Source organism: Vidua macroura, chromosome 12 (assembly GCF_024509145.1).
Source record: "Vidua macroura isolate BioBank_ID:100142 chromosome 12, ASM2450914v1, whole genome shotgun sequence".
Lineage (NCBI taxonomy): Eukaryota > Metazoa > Chordata > Aves > Passeriformes > Viduidae > Vidua > Vidua macroura.
The window spans coordinates 9,782,687-9,807,236 of NC_071582.1; the positions used below are offsets into that span (position 1 = coordinate 9,782,687).

The window sequence follows — 24,550 nt, forward strand, 5'->3', positions numbered from 1 at the left end:
TAGGCAAAAAAATTTAACAATATAAATGTAATTTTAAAAGCTAGTTAGCTGAAAGAGGAGATAAATGGGAAATAATATTGTAGAAGTATACATATTGTTTGAGAAAATTAGATCAACTAATCATTCTTTATCCTTTTTCACAATTCAAGACCATGCAGGAATGCAATTAAATTGAAAGGCTGAAACTTTGGAAAGTTTAAAAGAAAATATTTCTTTGTGTAATCTAGTGTCTCAGATTCCCCTTCAGTTAAATGGGACAGTATTTTTTCCTCCATCTCCAGCTAGTATTTTAATTTTTCTAAGTTCTTAAACACCAGTTGTTGTATAAGTTAAAATTAGTTATGCAAAGGAACACAGAATTGAATAGAGCAGAATAATTTTTCTGTAGCATTTTTAATGTAGTCTCTAGACTTCAGTAAATGGCTAAAAGAAATCTTCCATAGAATTATTAATAGTGACTTTAAAAAGACAGAAAAGCTAATTTTTGTGGTTGCTGTAGTTAATTGCATTCACAGTGAATTATTTGCAGATGAAGATAAAGTAATCAATTATCATTCCTTACAAATCAAATATCAAAAATTATATTTAGAAATTTGGCCTTATACTGCTAATTTATGCAGAACATAAATATCTAGTTCTATTCCTACAAATTCAAGCAAGCAGCCGTAATATACCTGAGGAATGAGATGATAGTTCGTGGATCTCAGACCCAGCACCCAGGGTGAAGTTGAAACTCAGGGTTTCTGAGGTCTGGAATGGAGTAACACATTTGCAGAGTGAAATATAAGGGCAGGGAGAGAATGAATTTTAGCACACTTCCCTCTCTTCTTCATGAATCATGTACAGTGTAACTCATTTCTGTATGGAAGTGTTCATGAAGCAATGAGAAGAAAATAGTTCTTGGTCTTGCATACCTTAAGCTTGTCTTTTACTCGCTAGGAAGAAATATGTTGGTTTGAATTTAAGTAAAATAAATTCAAACTTGTCTTAAAAGTAATTTTTGTTGACTTTTACTAAATAAGGTGCCAAGAAAATGCACTGTGAAAGTCTGTCTTTTCAAAGTACATCCACTGAATGGGAACCATATAAGCGTGAAAAGACCTTAGAAGAAATGTTAGTCAGGTATTATATTTTCTGGTTAATGGCTACCTAGGAGAAGCAGTAAAATAATCACTGTAGTGAAGATTACAAAGTATGTCATATTGCACCTCACTGTAAATATCCCTTTAATTTTTTATGGCACAGATTATTTGTAAGTTTATTTTATATACTGCATAGCACTTAAATGTCACTGGATCTAAAACCTTTATCCGGGAAGCTCATTAGTTGAGCTGTCTGCGTTTGTATATCTGCCATCAGCATCTGGTGAGAGGGCTGCTGCTGACCCTGCCAGACTTGGGTCATGAGGTCAGCAGGTCTCATTTATTATTCAAAATTGCTTTCTGACCTTTTATCAGCTAGGTCAAAGAATGCTGCATTCTCCTTGGTTGAATTTTATAGTGAAATCAGTATCACGCACAGATAATAAAATTACCAATACACGTTAATCTCATCCTTTCTCTCCCAAAATGTACTCACTTTGAGGTTGATGAAGTTGGAAGAGTTGCCTGTACAAATATGTCTGTTTCAAGATCATGGAGGCACCTTGTCATCCTTGTGAAATAACACACGTAGCTTCACATCTAGCTCATGATTTGACTGTGCATCTGCTTTCCCCTGGCGTGGTACAGAGGTAGATGAATGCAGAACTCCATAGTTAACAGTTGATACCTCATTTTTATCACTCTCATATTTTTGCACAGTAACCTATTAACTGTTTCTATTTCTGACATATTTTCACTGGTAACTGTATCTTCTACCATCAGTTGCACACCTGTGTCAGTTGAACATAGGAAAGCTTAGAAGCATGGTAAAGCAAGAAAAGTCAATAAACATGAAGACTTTTCCTTGGAGATTTTAACAGAATCTGGAAAGAAAAAACATTGAGTCTAAAATATTTTTTGATTCAAGGTGCGATCTAGATCTAGGAACTCACTGGCCAGCATGATTTTAGTCCAAACAGAATCCAGAAGCACCCTAGCAAAATTAAAAAGAACTGATGATCGGAAATTTTAATTCTGTGATGATTAAAACAGGAAGCATAAGTGACATTGTAGTAAGAAACATATTTGGGGTATTTTAGAACGCTAAACTTTGAAGAGAAAATTAGCCATGAGATCTTAAAAAGCCATACTACAGTATGGAAAATTGGACACCATAAATGGCAGATTGATTCTTAAAGGGAGCTGTGCAGTTCAGCATCATCCCTCTGAAATGATTTCATCCTTTTTAAAAGAAGGAGCCAAAGGTCACATTGGTCTTGCCCTTGAAGCAGACAATATGAGATGTCAGCTTGTGCTTTCTGACACTGCATATGATGAATAACCTTGACGTAGTAATAAACAAATAACCTGTATTAACGCTTAGAAGCACAGTGAAGTATTAATGCAATATATACTTCAACAGTGTACTGCAAATATACAGCTTTCATAGAAATGGATTTCCTCTAGTAATGCTATCATAAATTTATGGTTTCTTAAATGCTGCTGTAAAATAAATTCTTTAAGTAATAGTATTTGTACCTATCTTAAATATGACCAATCATATGTACATAAATGAAGAAAATTGCTATGAAAGAGCAGTGATAAAATTATATTAAAAAACCCTGAATATCTGTATTCATGTAGATACTCAAATTGTTGCAAATACTGTATTTCTAGTGTTTCAATCACTTTTGTAAATGCAGCTCTGTCACTAATTAGTCTTCAGTAAGGCTATCAGCTCTTCTCTTTTGGTATTTCTAGTAGGAGAGAAAAAAATGTATACTAGTAAGATGTCAAGGTGTGCACAACATTTGGTTGGAATTAAGTGTTTTCTTCTAACTATGGTAAGCTGAAAGTCTGTTTGTTGTGGGGAGAGTTGTAATAGGGTGCAGTAGTCCTTTTAACAAACTCCTTAGCTTTAGAACAGTCTTGTACTCATTACAGTCTTGATGGTACATTTAGAGTTTTTGTAGTGGGGTTGTTTTAAACTAAAAGTTAAAACCATTTGGTATTAATGAAATGCAGGGTTTAGCCCTGTGACTGTTTGAAGCGAAGTGTTTCTCTTGTTCATAAGTATCTTGCAGGTATCTGTATCTTGCAGGTATTCTGTAATTTTATATATAGTGTTTGCTCCTACCTATACACTGTGCTCCCAATTTTTTGTATAGATGAGATGTGTGGAGAGTTTTCAGTGTTCCCTCTGAATCTTCTAGAAACATGGCCATGTGCTGCCATATGTGAGTTAAACCCGGGTCCTATTCCGGCCTTTATTATCATGCAAAACAAAACAAAAAAATCATGGTGCAATAAATATTCACAGTAGTTTGTTTGACAAACACTGTCTTAACATTTGTGAAACGCTCAAGCACATATCTTAGTGTACTTTAGAAAGTGAAAAAAGGCATTTTCATTCTTTCAGTCATCATTATTTCTTACGCATATTATGAATGCTACATGTCCATGAAAGATAATTTGCAGGAGATTTGTGTACAGAAGGAACCAAATTTAGATTTCACAGTGTCATATAAACACTTCAAAAGTTCTAAAATTTAGGTTTGAGAAATGCGGAGAATGCCATCTAATTGCTGGATGAAAGAAAGTAATACTCTAGTTAAAAGGGAAGAGCAACTCAACAGTAATACTTACAGACGTATAATGAGCAGAAAAATGCATAGAAAACAGTAGTTAACAGATTAATCAAAAATAAATTTCATATTCCTCTTTTAACAAACATTTAACTGGGCAGAGATTGACCTGTCTTTACAAGTATCAACCAAATGAACAAAGAGAAAGGAGAACCTCTCTACTGTCTTTACATTGAGTGGTAAGTGAAACTCCCTAATAATCAAAAGTAAAGAAAATAAATACGTATCCAAAAGAGGGTGCAGTCTCAAAGAAACCAATAAAAAAATCTGCTTTTTAGAACGTGACATTGTTAGAATAAAAAATAAGAGAAGAAGGAAAATGAGCCTTACCTATTCATATACACTCTGTAGCTGTCTTCATGAGCTGAAACAAATCAAGTAATTTGTTCTTCTAAACCACATTGTCACTTTCCTTTAGCTCTGAATGAGTAATTCCCTGGGAATGGAACCTGAAGTGGCAGCTGTGTATGCAACTATAAAAGCGTCAGGTAGATAGCGGTAATGTTTTTTATAACAATACAGTATGGTAAATACTGCTGATCCAAATTTTTTAATACTGAATTTAATATGTTCCATTGTAAGAATGATTTAAATCTGTTCTTAGCTTTTCATATTTTCTGGGGAAAATAGTTTCTATAGGTAATTAATACTACTAGGTACTAATGCCTTACACAGCTGTAGATCTGTTTGCACCCTCTTAAGTCCAACAGGCCATATGCACTGTAGGTATTTTTTCACAGACTGACACAAGAGTTCCTGCAATTCTGTAGCAATGTAAAAATGTGGAGCTCTCTTGCCAGAGGTAGGCTATTCTCCTCTGGAAAAATCTTTGGGTTATTGGGAGCAGTTTATGGCTAGAGGTTCACCTGCATTTGTCATTTGCGATAAAAGATGTGCAAAGATGGGGTGCCTGTGAGCTTCGGTGGGCTCTGTGCATTTAAGTAACAACTGAAAGCAGTTACACTGTGGTGCTACAGCTGTGCAGTCTCAAATCACTTGAATAAGAAGTCTGAAGCTCTGTTTTGAAGCTCAGAATTTACTTGAGTTATTTTGGAAAAGATTAAGCAGATTCCTGAGTGTCAGTTATAAGTGAACTTGTCTTCTGTTCTTCTGAACGTACTTATGGAAAGTCATCTTACTTTTACAGTATCTGTTCTAATCCTTTTCACATATCCATTAGAATTTCTACCCTGCTTGTTTCATCTCGGTCACCTTGGCCAAACTCAGATTGTGCTAAATCAAGAGCAGCTCTTGCTTTTTATAAAAGTGTACCTAGTCAACACAGAGGTGAAGAAGAGAGTGAGCATTCTGTGGTTTATTTTACAAGACTGCTGTGCTTTCTGTTAATTAGGCTACAGCCATTGCACAGTGCTTTTGAAACTGCAGTCAAGGTCCTGCTGCACATTTGTACCTTTTTTTGTGCAGGAGCCCTTTTGGCATTTCCACTTCACTCATCTTACAAGCTGGAGTGCAACCTTCAGTGATCTCTTGAACTGGCAGTTTTGTATCCTGAAACACTAAATTTGTTTTTATCCTTCCATATGAACAAGGATATATATGACTGTCCCTAGATTCACCTCTGAATGTGCAGACAAGTTGGTAGTTGAAAGGAAATAGGAACAGAAACAAATCAACCAGTAAAAAAAATTACCAGCAATACAATTTGAAGTGTCTGCAGCAGACTGGTAGGACACTTCCATATAGAATTTCTTTTGGAGGACTGGATAATTTCCCAATAGTCAGTGTATACCTACCTTTTCTATGTGTGAATTGGACTACAGATATGCACAAATAAACAACACCCTAGTAGACTTAAGTTCCAGAACACCGAAATAAAGATACTCCAGATACTTTCGATAAGGTGTAATAAAAAAAGCAATAGAAATGTTTATTTTCAGAACTAACAAGAAACTAATGATCAGACATTCATGAAAAAAGCAAATTCTAATTAGTGATTTGGCTACTATGGTAATATAAATGCAGCCAGTGAATGTAATGTTTCACCAACCCTCATAATTTTATGGTAAATTTTATGGTATTTTGTGTTTCTTTCTCAAAAGTCCCAGTTCATATGGCAAAGTGATAGTATGCAATTATTGCTATATCCAGTCATTCTTCCTGAGGAATAAAGGCTTAACACCCAGAAAGGCTAACACTTACAAAACAAGTGAAAAAAGAACCTAAAGAACACTTTTCTCTCTCTCTCTTTTTTTTTTTTAACCTCATACCTCAGGAGGCTTGAGTCCTATGCTGAAAGTGAGCAATACCAAATCTGATTACAGACTTTTCAGTTTGGCAGTATTGAGCAACATTTTCCTGTTACATTTGACCAACCTTATTTAAGCAAAATGCAGTGAATTTGACATTTTAAAATGTCCTGCCACTTCTCTATCTAGATAATTCCTGCCTCACATATACATGACACTTGAATGCATCAAAGAGCTCATGGAAAAGCTCACACTTGTGTTACTCCTTGGCTCTTTATCCCACCATGGTCCCTAACTCCAATAAGAATGTGAACTTATACAATGTCTTACCTGGCAAGGCAGATCAGCTGCCCTTTTTGGACCCTTGCTTTTTAGTTCTTCGCACATGTGGTCTCACGCAGCCTCTGGAGCACAGAAACAGTTGTCAGTCACCTCCTTAGATGTCCAACTTCTTGGAAGTGCCTGTGGTATCTGTCTTGCCTCTTTATTACCTGTCTCAAAGGAGAGGCTCCAGGCTCTTTTGTTCATTTACAGATAGGTCTTGCTGATGGCCTGAAGAATAGGGCTGAGTGTAAGTGAAGGTGCAGTATTTGGCAGCAGTCATCTTTTACCCATTAAGTACCTCACATATTATCTATTCATTTGAGGGAGTGCCATATTCATTTTCTGGAGATACACCAGTGGTGCTTAAAGTGGACAGCCTGTTTCCCAAACCTGTGTCTGCTTTGTGGTAACTGCAGCAGATGATCCACATTCATTACCAATATAATTATGTATAATCTGACCATTCAACAAACACCTTTCTGATATTTACACATAGCAACAGATATTGCTCATTATTTCAGAGAATAGCAAAGACCAAATTTTGTTCTAAGTTGCAACAGGAGAATAACTGCCTTGAAATTAATCTAAACTCATGCTTCTGTAACAGAGCCCAGAATTATTGCCCATATATACAAAACTGATTTCCAGCTACAAAAAAACCAAAGGGGACAGCAACCTCTAGTAACTGATGTTTGGGAAAAATTACAAAATTATGGTGTGAGATGTGAGTTTGCTGCCCTAAACACTAATTCAGTACAAATCTTAGTCATGTAACTGGAAATCATTAATTAAATCCTGTGCAGCCAAGAATCATGCATAATGTAACACAACTACTGCAAACAGTCCGCTCCTGATAATTCAAATTTCCTTCTTGCTCTTACCCACACGAGGAGCTTGTATTTGAAGTAGTCCCTGATGAGATTTTGCCTTTTCATCCTTGGAGAATGTCCTTGTACATATTTATAGGACAAAGTAGAAGGATTACCTATGTGTGTTTTTTGCTTTTAGGGTATTAAATGTCTAAATGTAAAAAATACATACCTTGGGTACAGTATGATCACCTCAAAAATATTTTGACTCTATGGAAAATAAAGTGTCTAATGCTCTAAGCCTTTAAGTAATCATAGTCTGATTGGGTCATGTTCATAAGATAGCTACTTTTAAATTGAATATGCAATTCCCTGTGAAAAATACAATTTCCATATCTTCCATTAATTTTTATGGAGAGGATTTTAGTAAACAGCCCCACTCCAAAGGGCAGTGTTATTGCTAATCCATTGTCACCTTAGGGGTGACAATAGATAGGCTACTCCAGCAACACTGCTAATGTTCAAAAAGGCAAATTGTTTAAAGGATGGGCACAGAAGGAGAAGGCAGTAGAGTTCACAAATTAAAAACTGCACAGCAGTTTCACTGCAAACCATCTACTAGTCATACGGTGCTATCCAATTAATCCATTACTCTTAGAAGAGGAATCCCTGTATATCCAGGTACAATCCTTGCCAAATATCTGGACACAATCATAGGCTTTTAGGATTACAAGTAACATAATAAAGGATAATGATCAAAAATTAAGCTCACCAATAGAGAATGCTTGGGTTAACTGGACTTGCCATGTGCACTGTAAGGCAGCAGTCTGTTAGGTTTAAAGTGAGATTAAGGAGTTGTGTAACCTGCAATTATGCTGGTTTTCATTAAAAAAATAAGATTATTTGGCTCAGTAGGGCCCTTCCTTATATTTACCTCTGTTTAATTGGATTTGGAACTGCTTAAACATCTTTGAGTTGGAGCTTATAAGAAGATGATCCCAGCTGTTTTTCAAAGCTTAAGACAGCAGGCAGACAACATGATCATGTCAAGACTCATACTAAAGCCTTAATCCTACTTTTTCATCAACTAGCACTACAGCTGAGTCTTTAACCTTCTAAGTACTAAATGTGCTTTGGATCTCTCACAATATATTTGCTGTCAAATGTTATTCTCTGATAATATTAATTTTTGCTTCCTTGCTAAAAGTACTTTTTAGAATAGGCTCTATCTATCTGAGTCTGGAGAGCTAGAGTGTAGGACTGTATTTTTAGTCCTTTTATTTTTAGTCTTTTTAAAATACTGCTTACAAACTTGCATGTATTGAAGTCTATTGTTCTCCATGGGGGCAAGGCAATGCATTGACATGTAGCTCACATTGCTGTAATGAATAATCAACTATATTAGTAATTATTTTTCAATGTACATGAATTGTACATTGAATATATTTTGTTTTCAATAAGAAATAAATGAGAACAACTTTAGTTTCGTTCAGGTCTTTTTCCTAGGAACTGTCATGATGACCAAAAGATAATTTTCCAAATTTACAGCCTCAAAACATGCATTATTTTGTAATGATACATTATTTACTTTAATAATCCTAGGATTGGAACGAGATTAAATCTTCTAATGAGTTACTCCTGCATCTGTAAATAGTAGCCATGCAATCTGTGCTCCTTTCCTTTCCTTTCCTGTTTTTCCTTTCCTTCTTTCCTTTCCTTTCCTTTCCTTTCTTCCTTTCCTTTCCTTTCCTTCCTTTCCTTTCCTTTCCTTTCCTTTCTTTTTCCTTTCCTTTCCTTTCCTTTTCCTTTCCTTTCCTTCCTTCCTTTCCTTTCCTTTCCTTTCCTTCTTCCTTTCCTTTCCTTTCCTTTCCTTTCCTTTCCTTACCTTTTCCTTTCCTTTCCTTTCCTTTCCTTTCCTTTCCTTCCTCCTTTCCTTTCCTTCTCATTCCTTTCCTTCTTCCTTCCTTTCCTTTCCTTTCCTTTCCTTTCCTTTCCTTTCCTTTCCTTTCCTTTCCTTTCCTTTCCTTTCCTTTCCTTTCCTTTCCTTTCCTTTCCTTCCTTTCCTTTCCTTTCCTTTCCTTTCCTTTCCTTTCCTTTCCTTTCCTTTCCTTTCCTTTCCTTTCCTTTCCTTTCCTTTCCTTTCCTTTCCTTTCCTTTCCTTTCCTTTCCTTTCCTTTCCTTTCCTTTCCTTTCCTTTCCTTTCCTTTCTTCTCCTCCTCTGTTGGACAGTGCTCCGATTTGTCCTAGTGACACAGGGCTGCCAGCAGGAAAGCAAGCGTAGTTAATGCTCAGCTGCTCAAACCAGTCAAGCAAGCTAGCAAGTCCCAGCTGTGCTACTTGATGTTTTTTGATTGCACCTAGTCCTCAATCTGTGAACTGTTTTCTGGACTTAGATTCATCAAGCTCTGCCGCTTTAAAAACTCATGCAGGCAGGCATCCTAGGATATGCCATTATAAGCTGCTGCCAGGGGATCTTCTAGGAGATAAATGGAATCTGTGTGAAGTAAATTAGTGTGAACCAGTCAATCTGTGTGTCAGCCTTGAGCCACATCCATGGGTAACTAGCTTGCTGACTGAAAAGTCCACTGTCTTTTGCCAATCAGGGGTCTCAGCCACCAGGAAGCAGTCCTAAACAACATTAGTTTCTTGGAATAATGCCTGTTTGACCAGCTAGTGAAACTCTTCAGTATACAGTTCTGTACTGCTTGAGTTTACTTATTGCTTACAATTGAACTGAAAATCTTTTAAAGTCAGATAACATTTTAACAGTAGGGAGCATCACAGAAATGTCTTGGAAATAAGTACTTCCACTTTCCTACAGCAGCCATTCAGCAGAGTCATGCTGTGCTGCAGTTGGCTTTACCTCCCTATCAGTAATACATCTCCAAGGCCGTAATGCAAAAGAATAACAATAATCTGGCCAGAAGAGGTTAATAAAGAGTTTTTTTTTTCCCATAGATTAAGCTATTTGGACAGCTTTGATCGAGAGATGGGAAAACTATAAAAGCTGCAACACTCATATTATGCACAGGGATGTGTCAGTGTCATGTGTCATGCTACACACTTTTGTTTAGTTTTGGTTTTAAAAGCAAATTGATGCAAACTACAGCAAGAATTTCTCTGTAGAAAGGGACTGAGCTAGAATCCTCTACAAGCTTCCTGATTAATGATTTTATATTTGAATACCAAATCAATCTACTATCATGAAAATAATAATGTCAATGCTGTCAATTATGCAATTTTAAAAATAGGAAGTATTTCTTTGTTGGTTTTGTAGGTGCTAATGACACAGTGCTAGGATTCACATCTGCACTGTGTGCTCTGCAGCACCACTGGTCTAATGTACAGAAACCAGGGGGAATTTTGCTGTATTTCTTTAGAAAAAGGTTCTTCATTCTTGGTGGTTGGTGGCCAGGCACTTGAACAGACTCCCTAGGGAAGTGGGCACAGCGCCAAACAGCTCAAGAAGAGTTTGAATAATGCTCTCAGGCACAGGGTGGGATTCTTGGGCATGGTGTTGTGCCAGGCCAGGAGTTGTACTTGATGACCTTTGTGGGTCTCTTCCATCTCAGCATATTCTGTGATATTTTTAGAAATTTGGATAGGTGAGGAAATGCTATATACTTTAATTTAAAAATAGACTGATTATCTAGTAACTAGCAGTTTTTGGCTTTTACTAATTCTGTAACCATTTTTTCTTCCCTATTGTTCCCAATTACTGGTTGGGAAAAAAAATGAGAGAGGGATAAATAATGTTAATCAAATAATTCAGTCTTACATCATGTTTGGTTAAAAGAAACACTTAGGGAAACTGGAAAAGAGAAATTTAGGCTTTCTATCCAGAGAGGACACTGAGAAGAAGAAACAGTATATAACAATAGAAGAATTAATAAAAGGCTGTTTGGGGTCGCATTTTCCTTCTTAAAATCCTCCTAAGTTTTACAGAAGCTTGTGCTTCAGAGCTGTGCAGTAGATGCTGTGTGGAATTTTATGGGAAAGTATTTTATTTCTTGCAGCAGAACCCACAGAGACAAATTTAACTAGTTAGGTGTTTTATAATATATACTACACAGAATACATGGACAGAATCTGCTATAAATCACAACTAAGATCAAGACAACTGCTTTAAAATTGAGTGAATGTTTCATTGCACTAATGAAACAAAAATGGGATGTCCTTTGAGAGCATAATTTGTTACATGCCATTATATTTTAGTTGAGAGAAGTAGGGAAGTCCCTCTGGGTGAATAAAACTTCAAGGTATATTGGGAAAAGAATCACTGAGAATTTCAATTTTTCTGTTTGGAGAACTGCTTCCCTCACAGACATAGGGAGAAAGGAAAATGGACTTTTGAGGGGTTTTTTGATATATTAAAACCTTTCTCACATACAGAAGGAAAAATGTTCTTTAGTTGCAATTCACTTGGCGAGCGGCATGAGCTCTGTTTGCAGGTGCCTTTGAAGTGCAAGAGCCAGCTCAGGCTTCCCAGGCATGTGGGTTGGTTGTTCTGCAAACTGAGCTCTGCCATCAGGTCCTACTTCTGCGTTCACTGTAATGGACTAAAGTTACAGGACCTTCCAGTTTGGCTGGTTCCCTACTGGCTTATTTCAACTTCCATGTACTGCAGTATTCATTTCAGAATAATATGTTTCTCTAGGTTAATATCTTCATCTTTTTTTTTTTAATTAAAATCTAATGAAAACTGGGCCAGTGTGATATTTAATCATCAGAAGATAACAACCAGCTATTCTTAATTAAATGACAACTACATACATCTGTGCAGATTTTTGCAAATTACACTAAAATTTATGAAATTACTGGCATCTGATGTCTTCTGTCAATGAAATGAATTTTTGGTTTGTAGAGCCTGAGAAATGGCCTAGAAAGAAAATATGGTTCAATTCAGTAAGGATCAGGACAGGGATCTAGATTGAGGTAGGATTAATCTTCTGCAAAGAGACAGGATGGCGAAGAAAAAGCAAGATAACAATTCCTCAGGAAAGAATCTGGATCACAAGCTGAGCATGAGTCAACAGCATTCCTGGTGTGGCAACAAAGGCAAGCACCATACCAGGGAGTGTCACCTGGAAAACCTGTGAGTGATCCTTGAACTGGGCTCAGCGCTGGTGCCACCAGGGGCACAGCCCACCCAGGCAGACTCCTGCCTGCTGGGCCATCTGCACCGTGTCACCTCAGTGTCCACCTCTCCTGTGTCTCTGGGACTGCAGAGTTTCTGCTGATATTTCTCTTGGCAGCTCATGAATATGTTCTGCTTTTCTTGTAGTATTTGTGAAATAATCTTACCCTTTTAGTTTGGCTGGAAATACATGGATGACGCCATTGAGCAGGACGGGAACGGAGAACTCCAGATCAGAAGGCAAAGAAAATGAGCTCTCCCTTTATTTCAAATGTACCACTCTATATATAGGGAACATCGAGAAAACTAATTTCATTGGTCTTAGAGTAAAAACATCCCACACCATTGGTGTGCAGTGAATGACACACAGTAGCTGAACATATCTATAAAAAATATGAATAACAAGATAGATTAGAGAATTATTTACATTCTTTCCCAACTGTTTCCCAGGCTCTTGACTGGTTAAAAAACCTTTCTTTTTCTCTCTGACTGAGCTGAGAATATCCACACATGGAGAAAGCAAAGATTAGGAACCGTCAGTCTGGAAAAGAGAGAAAATAAAGGACTTCAGCCACAGGGGTTATGGAGAGAGTGTGCTGGGCTTATACCTGTGCCTTTTCTCAAACAAGAAGTTGCACATTAAGCCAACAGGGAATAGGCAGACAGACAAAATGAGGTGCCTTCCTGTGTGAGAAAACTATGGAGTTTGCCATGTCAAAGTGAGTTAGGGTGTAGGATGTAAAGGATGCAAAAATTCCACATTTAAGGAAAAACTGAAGAAATTTGTGAAACAGAAATCTGCTGTAAGTTATTACAGAAGGGGAAAAAATTCTTTGTAATTCCTTGAATTTCAGATTGGACTTTAGGAGAAATTTCTGATAAAGTATTATTTTATAGTTGTTGGACTTTTAAACTGATAATTTTTAGTCTCAGCATATATAGCTGTTCTTAAACTTTTCATAATATTTTTATGATATCTATGAAATGTGCTTTTAAAATAGTACTCAAAGCATTTATTGGTACATCAAGCTTCTTAGGTATAATACAGTAAGTGCCTTTAGAAGCCAAACAGCTCAGAAGTGACATTACAGCACAATTGTTTTATCCATTTTCAAAAATAAAAAAATACCACCATTTTGTTTCCCTTTAGAGCTTTTTTTTTTTTAAAGCAGTTTTATTTAGATTCAGGTTGCTTTGTATTCCATATTGAACTTTAAATACATTTATCACCTGTATCCTCTCTTGCCTAACATCTTCGAATGAAAAATAATTTTTGTTGCCCTATCCAGTCATTTTGAATGACAAATAAGTTCTTGTTTTCCCTGCAGACAGACTGTCTTTAAGTCACTAATCCACTTTATCAATAACACAGGCTTCTTATCAGAAAATGCTAAATGTTTTATTTGCTTGAGTTATGCAAACTTCTTTCTCCAGTGTGTCTGCCTTCTAAAAATTGGTATGCAGAGCATGTTTTTTAAACTTTAGTGCAGGATATTTACAGAGTGGAACAAGGCTTTTCAGAGTTTCAACCAAACATGTAGAAATAAATGACCATGGTGAGTTGTTGCTGTATTTTGTGATTAGGCTATGTTCACAAAGAACAGCTTCAACAGTTTGTTCAAAGATTGTTTTTTAAAGACTGATCACCAGTATCTTTATGGAAATTATTTGTTTTTATTGTGTGGAATTGTTTTGAAATATTTTGAAACTAGATACATAAATGTTTCATTAAATGCTACAATGTGATGACATTGCTTTACTATTCTAAATCCCATTTCTATTTTAATGAATTTTCTGTTTCAATAATGTAAGAAAATGGGTATCAAGTTCAGTAAACAAATCCTAAGAGCTCAATAAGACACATCAGAAAAAAATACTACAATTCTCAAGATTGATCCTGTGCAATGAAGATTTATTTCATCTTTATATGCTAAGTTCAAGGTCATTTCCTTCAATGAAATATGTGCTTTTACCTTATTTCCATGCTAACAAAGGTAATCTCTACTGTCCATGTAACAATGGAAGTGACACAGCACTGAATAGAAAGGAAATGTTATTGGAGTTATAATATCAGAAATGGTTTTTAACTTGCTTAGGACTCATAGATTTGGGGCTCATTTACACTCTATTTATGTCACTTTGACTACAGAGATTACCTTTCAAAGGGAAGCAAAAGTAATTTTAAGGTCCATTTAAACCCAAAGTAGGACAGAGTGTCTTCTGAATAAAGATGACACTGTTTATGTTTAAATAACTTAAATTCCATCAGCATCCTCAGTATAAGCAATTCAGAACACTCTTTCTCCTATTGATATTTGTACATAAAATCCTATTCCCTTAAGAGAACATGCAGTAAAGTAGGTGTTAGTGCTGAGATTTTTTTATATTTTTCCTTGATTATATAATGCCATTTTTACTTTCACTCTTTATTTGGGCCAGGTTGTACTTTCCTTATTTTTAACTTTTCAATTCCCTTTGTTCTTCTATGATATTTTTAAGAAACCTTTTTTTTCCAGTTGAGCATATAACGTGATGTTTCAGAAAAGGAAGATCTGAAGGTCTCTGCCTTGGTCCCTTTTCTTGCTCACTGCATGCACTTATTATGTAACTTCATAAACCAGGGTCTTGTGAAGTTTATTTGCCTGGTTTTGCCTAGGGAGGTGTGTGTACTTCTGAGCAGGTGACAGGGCTGAGGGAGACTTCCCTTACTTGCACCATGGACCTGCTCCCAGCCTGTCCTGGCCTGTCTCCTGGTTTTCTGAAACAAGCACTTGCCTCCTTTCACTCACACTTTGCTGAAGTTCCTTCTTTGACAGCTGTTTTTGCACAAGTTGTCCAGAGTTCTGTCTCTTTGTCCCCATGAAAACCCTTTCCACCCCTGCTTTCCATTCCCTTTAAACTGTTCCTAACTGTTCCTCAACTCACCCCATGCAGATTATCATGTCAACACTTCCTGCTTTGCCTGGGCAGGGTTTGATGTACTGATTTGTTGCTATCCAAGGCAAACCTTTTAAGCAGAATTTACTGGTTTTTTTTGTTTTTTCAGGTGAAATGCATGGTGTCACTATCATAGATTTTATTATTTATTATGTTTAACTATTATGTTATCAAGCCTCTAATTCCACAATAGTATTGAAGCCCTGATTGCTTCAAACAGAGTCTGTGTAGTTGCAGGAGTCAAGAATGATGGAACCTTTTGGTGACCTGGGATCAATAGCTGCAAACTCATGGAAAGCACAGAGCACTGAAGTGGAATATGTGTCTTTTGAGTTCCTCATGTCTGCATACTGCCCTGAGGCCTTGATGATTCACTCATAATCTTGGAAAATTTAAATTGGTGTTTAAATTACATAATCCTTCAGCAAATATTCATTTGGTCTAAAAAAAAATCCATCAAAATTTATAAGGGAAGGAATTTCTCTTTTGAAATAGGATCAGCTAAGAGTTCTAACAGGACAGAAAAATCAAGATCTAGTCTTTACTGTGCTATTATTCTATAATATAGTACTTATAATTGTACTATAATATACTACTTATAATTGTACTTCATCTTTAAGCTGTATTTGTGGCTCCATGTAGAGATATGAAGCAGAAGAGAGGGAAATGGACTTTGACAAGGGAAACACCTCTCTTCTCCTCAGGAAAAGTTATGTGGGATTTGTTCAAAAGCCCAGTGAATTAAAAAATCGTATATAGACAGGTAATTGTTTCCCTGGAAATATTTGTATGCTCGGAAATGGAAATGTTTTTAGCAGTTAAGTAAAACATGTAACTAAATTTGGTAATCTTTAAACTGCAACTCTGGGTTTTACTGCAATTTGGAATTATCAGTAATTTTCTTACACATTCCAGCTTGTTGTATGCAACATATTTTCATCTTAAAACATACACCATTTTTGTCCCTGCAGAAAGACTCCAGTAATTACAAAACCATCTAATTGTTCTTTTATGTTGTTTACTGGCTTCTTTGGTGAAACAGACAAGCATTTTTTATGACTTCTTAATTATTTTATTATTTTAGGATTCTGTAAGAAAAAACTAGTTTTCTACTTCAAAGGGACCTCATTTGAGCTGATGCCTCAAACTTCACCCTGCATACATTCTTGTTTACAGATTTTTCAACTCTCCTGTGGTTGCTTATAAGTAGTTTGTGTTTCTGGGTTTTTTTTCAGTCTATTATTTGTGTTTACAAATTATGTCTTCAGCATTGAAGGCTCTGCAGAAAACCAGGAAGTGTTGATTTCTGCATACATTACATTTCTCCCTCCCTGTGTTTTATTCTTATTGCTCCAGTCAGTGTGCTGAAGCATGACAAGAGCTCCAGCTCAGAAAACTTCCAGAATGTGGAGGATACGTCTGACAGATGTGTCTTGGAAGAGTCTGAGAGTCCAGGTGAGAGGCATTTAAAGACAACCACAAGTATCAAGTGATAAATCTGACACAGCTTTTGGGTCTGTAAAAAAAGCAGATTGTAATGCTGTTTCCTTTTTAGCAGCTGCAATGTCAAATTAATGGTCACCTCCAGGGGTCACAGTGTGGAGCTGTTATCCTTTCCTCTTTCATCAGGAGTTCAGGTCTGAGAAAGGATAAAGGCTTTATGACCAAAAAGAAAGCTGACACTACTAGTTCATTATAATTACTTTTGGACTACACTGCTTGCTTAATATATGTACAATGTCTGACCCTTTGAAGGTAGCGTGAGATTATGAAAAATTAGAAGTACTGTATATACTGCAGCTGAATGCAGCAGTGGACACTCAAACACCATATCTCTGGAGGAAAGCAAATTGGTGGCATTAAATAGCTTGATTCTTTCCTTTAAATCAGCTCACAATCATTATTTCATTTTAATGACTCTTAACATTGATTCAGCTAAATACAGGAACATCCATAAAGTGCATCCTTTTTGGTAACTGAAAGATTTATCTTCATGTAGTTTCATTATCTTTCTTGTTATGGAACATCTACAAAATTTATTAAATGAATCCCAAAAGGAAACAATTAAATATAAATTGTATCGAGTCACAGTTGATTAAAAACATTCTGTGTGACTAAATACCAAGATCTTGTAAGCAAACTGTGCGCTTGACCAATATACACCACACACATAACCTGCACACAGTCCTCATTAGTGAAAGAGTTAAACATCTTTCTTCACTTGGTATTTGCCTTCCTGTTTTATCTGGTTTCTCTGTACCCTCCTGCATCTTTGTGTGCTGATCCGTGTATCATATTTTTGATTCATCGTCTCTGTGGCCTGTCAGCTTAGTTAAGAGATTTCCAAATCTTGCAGCCTGTGCTGACAGGGGGCAGCTGCCAACAGTCCCCTGATCCTTCCCCAAGGAACACTGCTGAGATTTAATTTTCAGTCAAAGGGTGCAGGCTGAAATCCATGTCAGGTCCCCTAAGTCATCTCAGAACCCGGATAGGACCCATGTCTGGGGGATTATATTTCAGCACACTCCACTCTTCCAAGATTCCTTGGGAGTTCAACTACTGTCATATACCTGATTTGAACTACATTCCCTTTTCATCTTTTCCAGAGAAATGAACACCAGTATATGTTACAATAATTGAAACCAATGAATTGTAAATCTCTATTCATTTTAAAGCCACATAGACTTGGACTCAATGTTGTCCAGCAGAAACCAGCATAAGATTTAGAAAGAAATAAGTAATCTACTCAGAAAGGAGCCAGGTTTGACAATCTGTGATGTTTAGTATCTCCTTAAGAAACCATCTGTAGTCACTTCAACAACAATTATGGGCTGAAATATGGATTTGATCAGTTTTGAAGTGTGGAAGGATTAAAGCAAGGTGGCACCACAGTGTTTAGGGGAGAATTAATATACCTTGAAAATAACACTAATTTTAACCTTAAATTAATTCTCTCTGGCAAAGTGTGCCTGTTTGGATGGGAACTTACATATCCAATTCCCACTCTGCATATCTATATGAAGTAATGGAAAGAATAAAAGCCTTTCAGGAGGTGAATATTGACTGGCAAAAATACATGTTGATAAAGCATCCAAACTTAAAAACTGAGTTCCAATCGGTCCATCTGACATCATTAAACTAGTAATAAACAATGAATTACTCTGGCTTTTGTTTCTGTCCATTCCTGCATTTTAAGACATCTTGTCTTATAGGTCTGAAAACCTCAGGAGATTTCACTACTGGTCTCACTGCTTTCCACTGAGAATTTGTGGCTTGGTTGTCATGGAGACATCGTATTTCTCCAAGAATTGCTCATATTGATCCGTGGACAGGCGTAAATGGCCAGGCGAATGTGAGGAGTAAAGGGGGTTGGGCAGTACTATAAAATGACCAGAGGTTATGGGTCGGAAATAAGCTCATAGCAAACACTTAGGTAAAGAGAAAGAAACAGTTTCATTTTGTTTCAGGATTTCGTTTTTGCACTTTATGCCATTGTCTTCTTTCACTATAGACTGAAAGAAACTTGTTAGTCACTTGTCATGTCAGATCTTTGGTGCTTGTCCTGACACAGCTGTCAGCCTTCCAGCTCTATGCAGTTCAGGGACACACAACAAAGAGCTAGGAACATGAATTATTTATTGCTCCTTGTGCGGATGAAATTCTGTGATAAGAAATTAAGACACTTCTGACAGAAGTGCTTGTTTGAAAGGAAAGATTTGGTAACACAATACATTTACTTAAAGCTTACCATTTACTTTTAGTAGCAAACATTGAAACAATTATATGACATTCAGTTGGCTATGATTTTCTCAGGTGCTTTAACTTTGAATCGTGGAACCTGAGAATGATTGGGAAGTCAGCATTTCATTTGGTGAAACCTGTGACTTAAGAATCTCTCTCACACATATCCAAAGTCTGGGCAAACTTACCAACTTAATTTATAAGTTTTTATTAATAAATCTATGGAGAGTCTCTTGTGCTTCACTTACAAGATGTTGTCATAGGTACAAAAGTGAGAAATATTTTATTATCTCTTCTGATGAGGAAAAGAGGAAAATATGACAATATACCTGGAAGGAATTCCAACTATTGCTAGAATAGTTTTTTTATTACTACTCTACCAGATTCAGGAAGGCTGTAGAGCAGCCATTAATACATCTGTCTCTACATTGTGTTCCTTGGTGGTGAAAGGTGCAGTCTCTTTCCTTGACATTAGAATGAGCTTTATTTCCAAAGTGATCTTTGTTTTCAAAAATCACATGAAGATGAAGCTTACTATGTTTGTTTTACTTTCACATTTTCTTTGTCTGCACATGTTCTCACTGCTCTGCGTGTTGGCCTCCAGCAATTGTAGGAGGCAGATACTCAGATGAATAGCAGGAATCCGTTTGACTACCCAAGACACCAATCCAAGATTTACCTGTGATTTCCTGTGTTTAATGTGTGATCTGAACTACTCTCGGATAGGTAATGAAATCCCTCAACCTGCACTTTTCTCTTGGATAATTCACAGTAAACACTTTTCACAAGTGATGGACACAGGTAAATATCAGACTGGAGTTTCTTGTCTAAGTGAAATAGATTTTAGTTTCTCCCTTCATGTGGCTACAGGCTGCCATTATCTGTGATAGTGGCTCCTGTCTATTTTAGGCCCCACACAGAGGAGATGCTGGGCTTCTCTCCCAGATGCCTAATAGTAGGTTTATCACTGCCATTTTTCCCCACATGCTGAGGACTACTCCTGTTTGACATGCAAAGCCTTGGCTTTTCAAATTTGTCTCTGCTCTGGCCTTGAACGTAATAATCAGATAAGAATTGCAACAGTTTTCTGTAGAACTTGACTTTTAGTCATATCTCCCCTAAAGAATTCACTATCCCTTAAAGTGCTTCTTTCTTTAAATAAATATTCCTAGCAGTTTTCCATTTTACGAGACAAATTTTCCACATTTAAGGAAACTGAAAAAGAAGCTGAAAGTCAGCGTCCATGGATGTGTTAGACTTCTAGGTCTGAGCTATACACCTGAATTTTCTTGTACAAACAGTGGTGGAAAATTTACACCCCAGATGCAGATCATCTTGTCCAAAGGGATTTGCTTGAAATGGTTCCTGAGGGGATTGAAAATGCTCTGAATTTTGTTAGTCAAAATCTATGAGGATTGTAGTGGGACTAAACACAGCTTCAAGTGTCTTAGCTTTCATATGTGAGCCAGTCCCACTAAGGACAGTTCTGCAAGTGCAGGTCCTGTGGGAAAAAGGAATAGCTTTGAGCTGAAGTCACAAGAAACCATATAGACACAGATGCCTCTTCCCTCTTACTTTCCCCAAAAGACACATTGCAGTGGAGTAGGAAATAGACTATTACTTCACTTGGTAATAGAGGGAAAATGTGCCTCACTAATGGAAGATTTAATTGGAAGCTGTAGATGGAAAGTATAGTGTTTTCCATCTTTTGGATAGAAACCACGTAAATAGTAAAACCCATATATGCTTATGGCCTTTAGATCAGACAGTCTCTGCCTGAATCTCTGCCTGGTCCCTTCTGCAGCTCCTGATCTCTGCCATCCCTTCATTCGAAAACCATTGCACATATTAAATTTTCTTTCTCTTCAATTTTTTCACTTTTCAGGACAGAATGTAATTCTGGGTGCATAACAGATAATAGGGAAAATCCAAGCAGTTTTCACAGTCTTGCTTAATTACTTGTCCTATTTAGAGACCTTGGCACAGAAATGGGAAAGGTCTCTGAGTGTCCCTGAAATAGTGTGTGAAAGGCAGAACTGCAGCAAATAGGAATAAAAATATATGAAGAACAGCAGATTCTTATTAGCCACACTGTGCTTAAAATACAGGACTTAAAGTGTGACTATCTTGTTATTAGGCAATTTATAATTACTGCATCAAATATTCACTTACCAGCTCCAAGTTCCATCCACTGAAGAGTGTTTTTAAAATCAGCATTGTGTCACCTCTATGGCTGTTGATCAGAACACAGGCAGAATGTGAAAGTAAATATTCAGTAAATTTCCAGGTACAAAGCACCCTAGAAAGTCATGCTTTTCTGTGTTTGCATGCTTATGAGAAGCAGGAGGTAGTAAATGAGGATTGACCTGGGAATGGGGCGCTGGAGGCTGCTGCTGGTGAGGATGATGAAGCAGGAAGAAGATGCAATGTAGGGACAGCCCACTGGACACAGGCACTGATGGCTCAGGGACTGTATATAAAATGTCAGTGCCCAGGAATTAGTCCAGAAAGTTCTGGAATTTCCAGCGTAGGTATGGATGAATTCATCATCATTTCACTGCAGTAGATGTAGTGTCGTATCTTATCAGTGTTCTGGGTTACCAGAATCATGACTCTCATGTTTTGGTTTGATTTGTGATTTTTTTGTTTGCTTTTGGTTTTGTTTTTTTAATAGCAAATTAAACTGTAGCCTCAGAAGACTGCATAATAGTCATCAAGAAAATGCATATGTCTCTGTGTCTATGATACAGATAGACAGAAAGATCACAGATAATATGATAAATTTACAAGATATTCATTAGATGGGAATAAAATAATGTGTGCTGCTTTCGCAGTGTTCATTTAGTCATGAAAGGTGTGGTGGTACCTGTTTGAGCAGTGTTTCTAATGCAAGTAATATTTAAGATTCAGGTTGCAAATATTACCATACCTCACATTAAAAGAAATTATGAAGATAAAAATCAGTGATTGAAAGCTTTTCTGTGGAATTCTAAAACACTTTGACAGGATTAAAGTATAATATAACATTACTTCTGTTTACAGCTATTGTAGGATTATTTCTGCTAAGAGAAAAATATATATAATCTGACAATTATTTTTGCAGAGGAAACATAAAACCCTATTAATTTAAAATAGAATTTGTCTTTCTGCTGATCCACTGGAGCACTTTCCTTTAAAACAAAAGAAAGGAAGAAGCAGAAGTCTGTGCAGAAGAGTTTTGAGGAATGCCATACATTCTCTTGAGCTGTTTTTCGGTTCCATATTGCTTCCTGTGGTATATCAGATATAATGTGAACAGTCTTCTGGAGGTAGATTTCTTCAACTTTTAATGCTAATATGAGGAGGCTGAAAGTTTTTATTCCATTACAAAAATTATAGAGTTTGCTACTCTATAAAAAGACTGTAAAATATCATGTATTTTAGTAACAAAGTCTCAGCTATTACCTCATAATGTAAAATCATTATGCCTCAAATTGTAAATCATTAAGTCATGCATTTCTTTTCCAGATGACATGAAGCAACATCCCTGGATATCTAAGGTGTGCTCCTGTAAGGTGTGTTAGAAAAAAAACACTGAGACAAAAGAATTGGAAGATGTAGAAGGACAGCCAAGTAATAGGACATATGTGGTGTGGTGAACAGGAAATGCCTTTTTGTATTTATTATGGAAATTTTAACAATTCATTTTCAGAAGAAATACCTTCCATAAGATCACCTTCTTTTGGCTGATTTATTGGCTTCAATTCACACTTCCATCACTGATAGATTTATATATATTCAACTGAATTTGAGTCATTTTGATATAGAAAATATCAACTCTTCATTTTTAGATATCATTCACTTGTTTATGTAGTGATCTTTATAACTTTGATTGCCATTAAACAATTATGTAAATTTTAGTATTATTTTATATACATCAAATTTGAATTTTTCTCTCTCTTTCCTTATGACTTTTCTTATCAATAGCATTTTAACACTGAGCAAAACCAAATGCATTTCAAATAATTAGAAGATTTGTTTTCACTGAAAAGAGAAATTCCCAGTTAGAATTAAATATGGAATATTTAGAAATAACTAAAAACAAAGAGTATTCTGTGCACTGGAAAGAATGGGAAATTGATAACAAATCTGGTCATGTCTAGGATGTAAATTTTCATTTTCTCTGAATACTGCCATTAGCATCATCTGTAGAAATGTAGTACCAGTATGGAACTGGAAAAGCCAATTGGAGTCCTCTTGTGAAATTGTATACTTCATTGAATACCAATTTGTGCTCACTGGGAAAAGGAGCTATACCTTTTTAACTTTTTTTTTTCCTAAAAAAATACATTGTTATATTTGTAGAATGAATACAACTGATTAAATCCATTGATCACCTGATATTCTGTGGGACTTAATAATGGGACTTGACAAATAATTTCTGCTCAGAGCAGTAAGCTCACTTTCTTTGTTGCCAAGAGTTGGAGTGCTACTGAAGGCAAAGGGTCTTGAGGATGTGCCTTATGGATTTGTACCTCATGGTGGAAATCCTGGTCTGGTTCATCCCTCCTAATTGTCACGTTAGGCATAACATCCCTTAATTAGGAGAGTGGAGATTTCTTCAGCGTGAAAAGATTCTCTGGCAATTAATCTCTTTTTTCCTTGTGGGGAATTGCCATGGCTGCAGGAGTGATAAAACCTGGTTTCTGTTGCCACAGTATAGTTTGAATGAAGCAGACATGAAAGCTTCTTCCTCCTGGTTTTTATATCCCATAAATCCATGTCCTTCAGTGCAGTGTATGGTATTCTGACACACTGGGTGGTGAAAGGGCATTGTGAGAAGTATCCAGTTTTTATTGAACTAAAGCATATATAATTCAAATTGGCTGCAATCCAGAGAAGATAAAGATAGTTAATGTTATTTTTTTGTGATTGTGAATACCATGCAGAAAAATGGCATCTTTGGGCAGAAAATTCAATGCTTTTAATGCATTTGGTATTTTTCAGAAACAATTTTCTTTGTTCATAGAAGGCGTTTTCCTCTTTAAAATGTATCTTTTATTCATATGTGGTTGTATTTGAATTATGACTGAATATTGAGTGCTATGGCTTTGTTCTTGCATTTCTTGTCCTGGATGTGTGGAATAATATCATTATGTATTTATACTTGCACAACACAATGGAGAGCAGAACATGTCTTTAGCTAACATATATCCTTCTCTTAACTTTTGTGGCTAAATGAGAGTTGAAAACATCAAGGAGGTAAAAATAAAATTGTAAATATACCTACAGGAACTTAGTAGCTCTACAGGAACCTTGCAGACAGTAGAAGAAAATGCAAAAAAGGATAGACTCGTCTCCCTCCTTTGCTCCTCTTCCCTATGAACAACCACATCCAGTTGTTGCAGCAGTCTCTTCCATGGACATTAAAAAGTCCATTCACAGCAAGCATCACTGCTTTGCATCAGCATCTGCTCGCTTGGGCCAGGATAACAAATCTTTTGAAAACATTTTCATCTAGATATTTCAAAAATGGATGTGTTCAAGGAGGTCTCATGGCTCGAGGAATTGGCATTGTCCATAACAGCCAGTACTGCTGTAGGAGCAATTACATTTGTGCAACATGATATTTGATTGCTGGTCTTTAATTCTGCAAAGCAGTGCACATCAGCAGCCTGCCGATAGAGCC

The 24,550-nt window shown here is 36.4% G+C and overlaps 1 protein-coding gene across 1 annotated transcript in view; it reads left to right on the forward strand.

The window, feature by feature from the left end:
- The window catches only part of WDR72 (WD repeat domain 72), a 91,760-nt gene extending 69,140 nt beyond the window's left edge, over positions 1 to 22,620 (forward strand). Inside the window, exons 18-19 of the mRNA XM_053988418.1 lie at positions 16,498 to 16,596; positions 22,390 to 22,620. Of these exons, the coding sequence (XP_053844393.1) occupies positions 16,498 to 16,596; positions 22,390 to 22,445 (155 nt within the window). The 3' untranslated portion in view covers positions 22,446 to 22,620. The remainder of the gene's footprint in view (positions 1 to 16,497; positions 16,597 to 22,389) is intronic.
- The last annotated feature ends 1,930 nt before the right edge of the window (positions 22,621 to 24,550 follow it).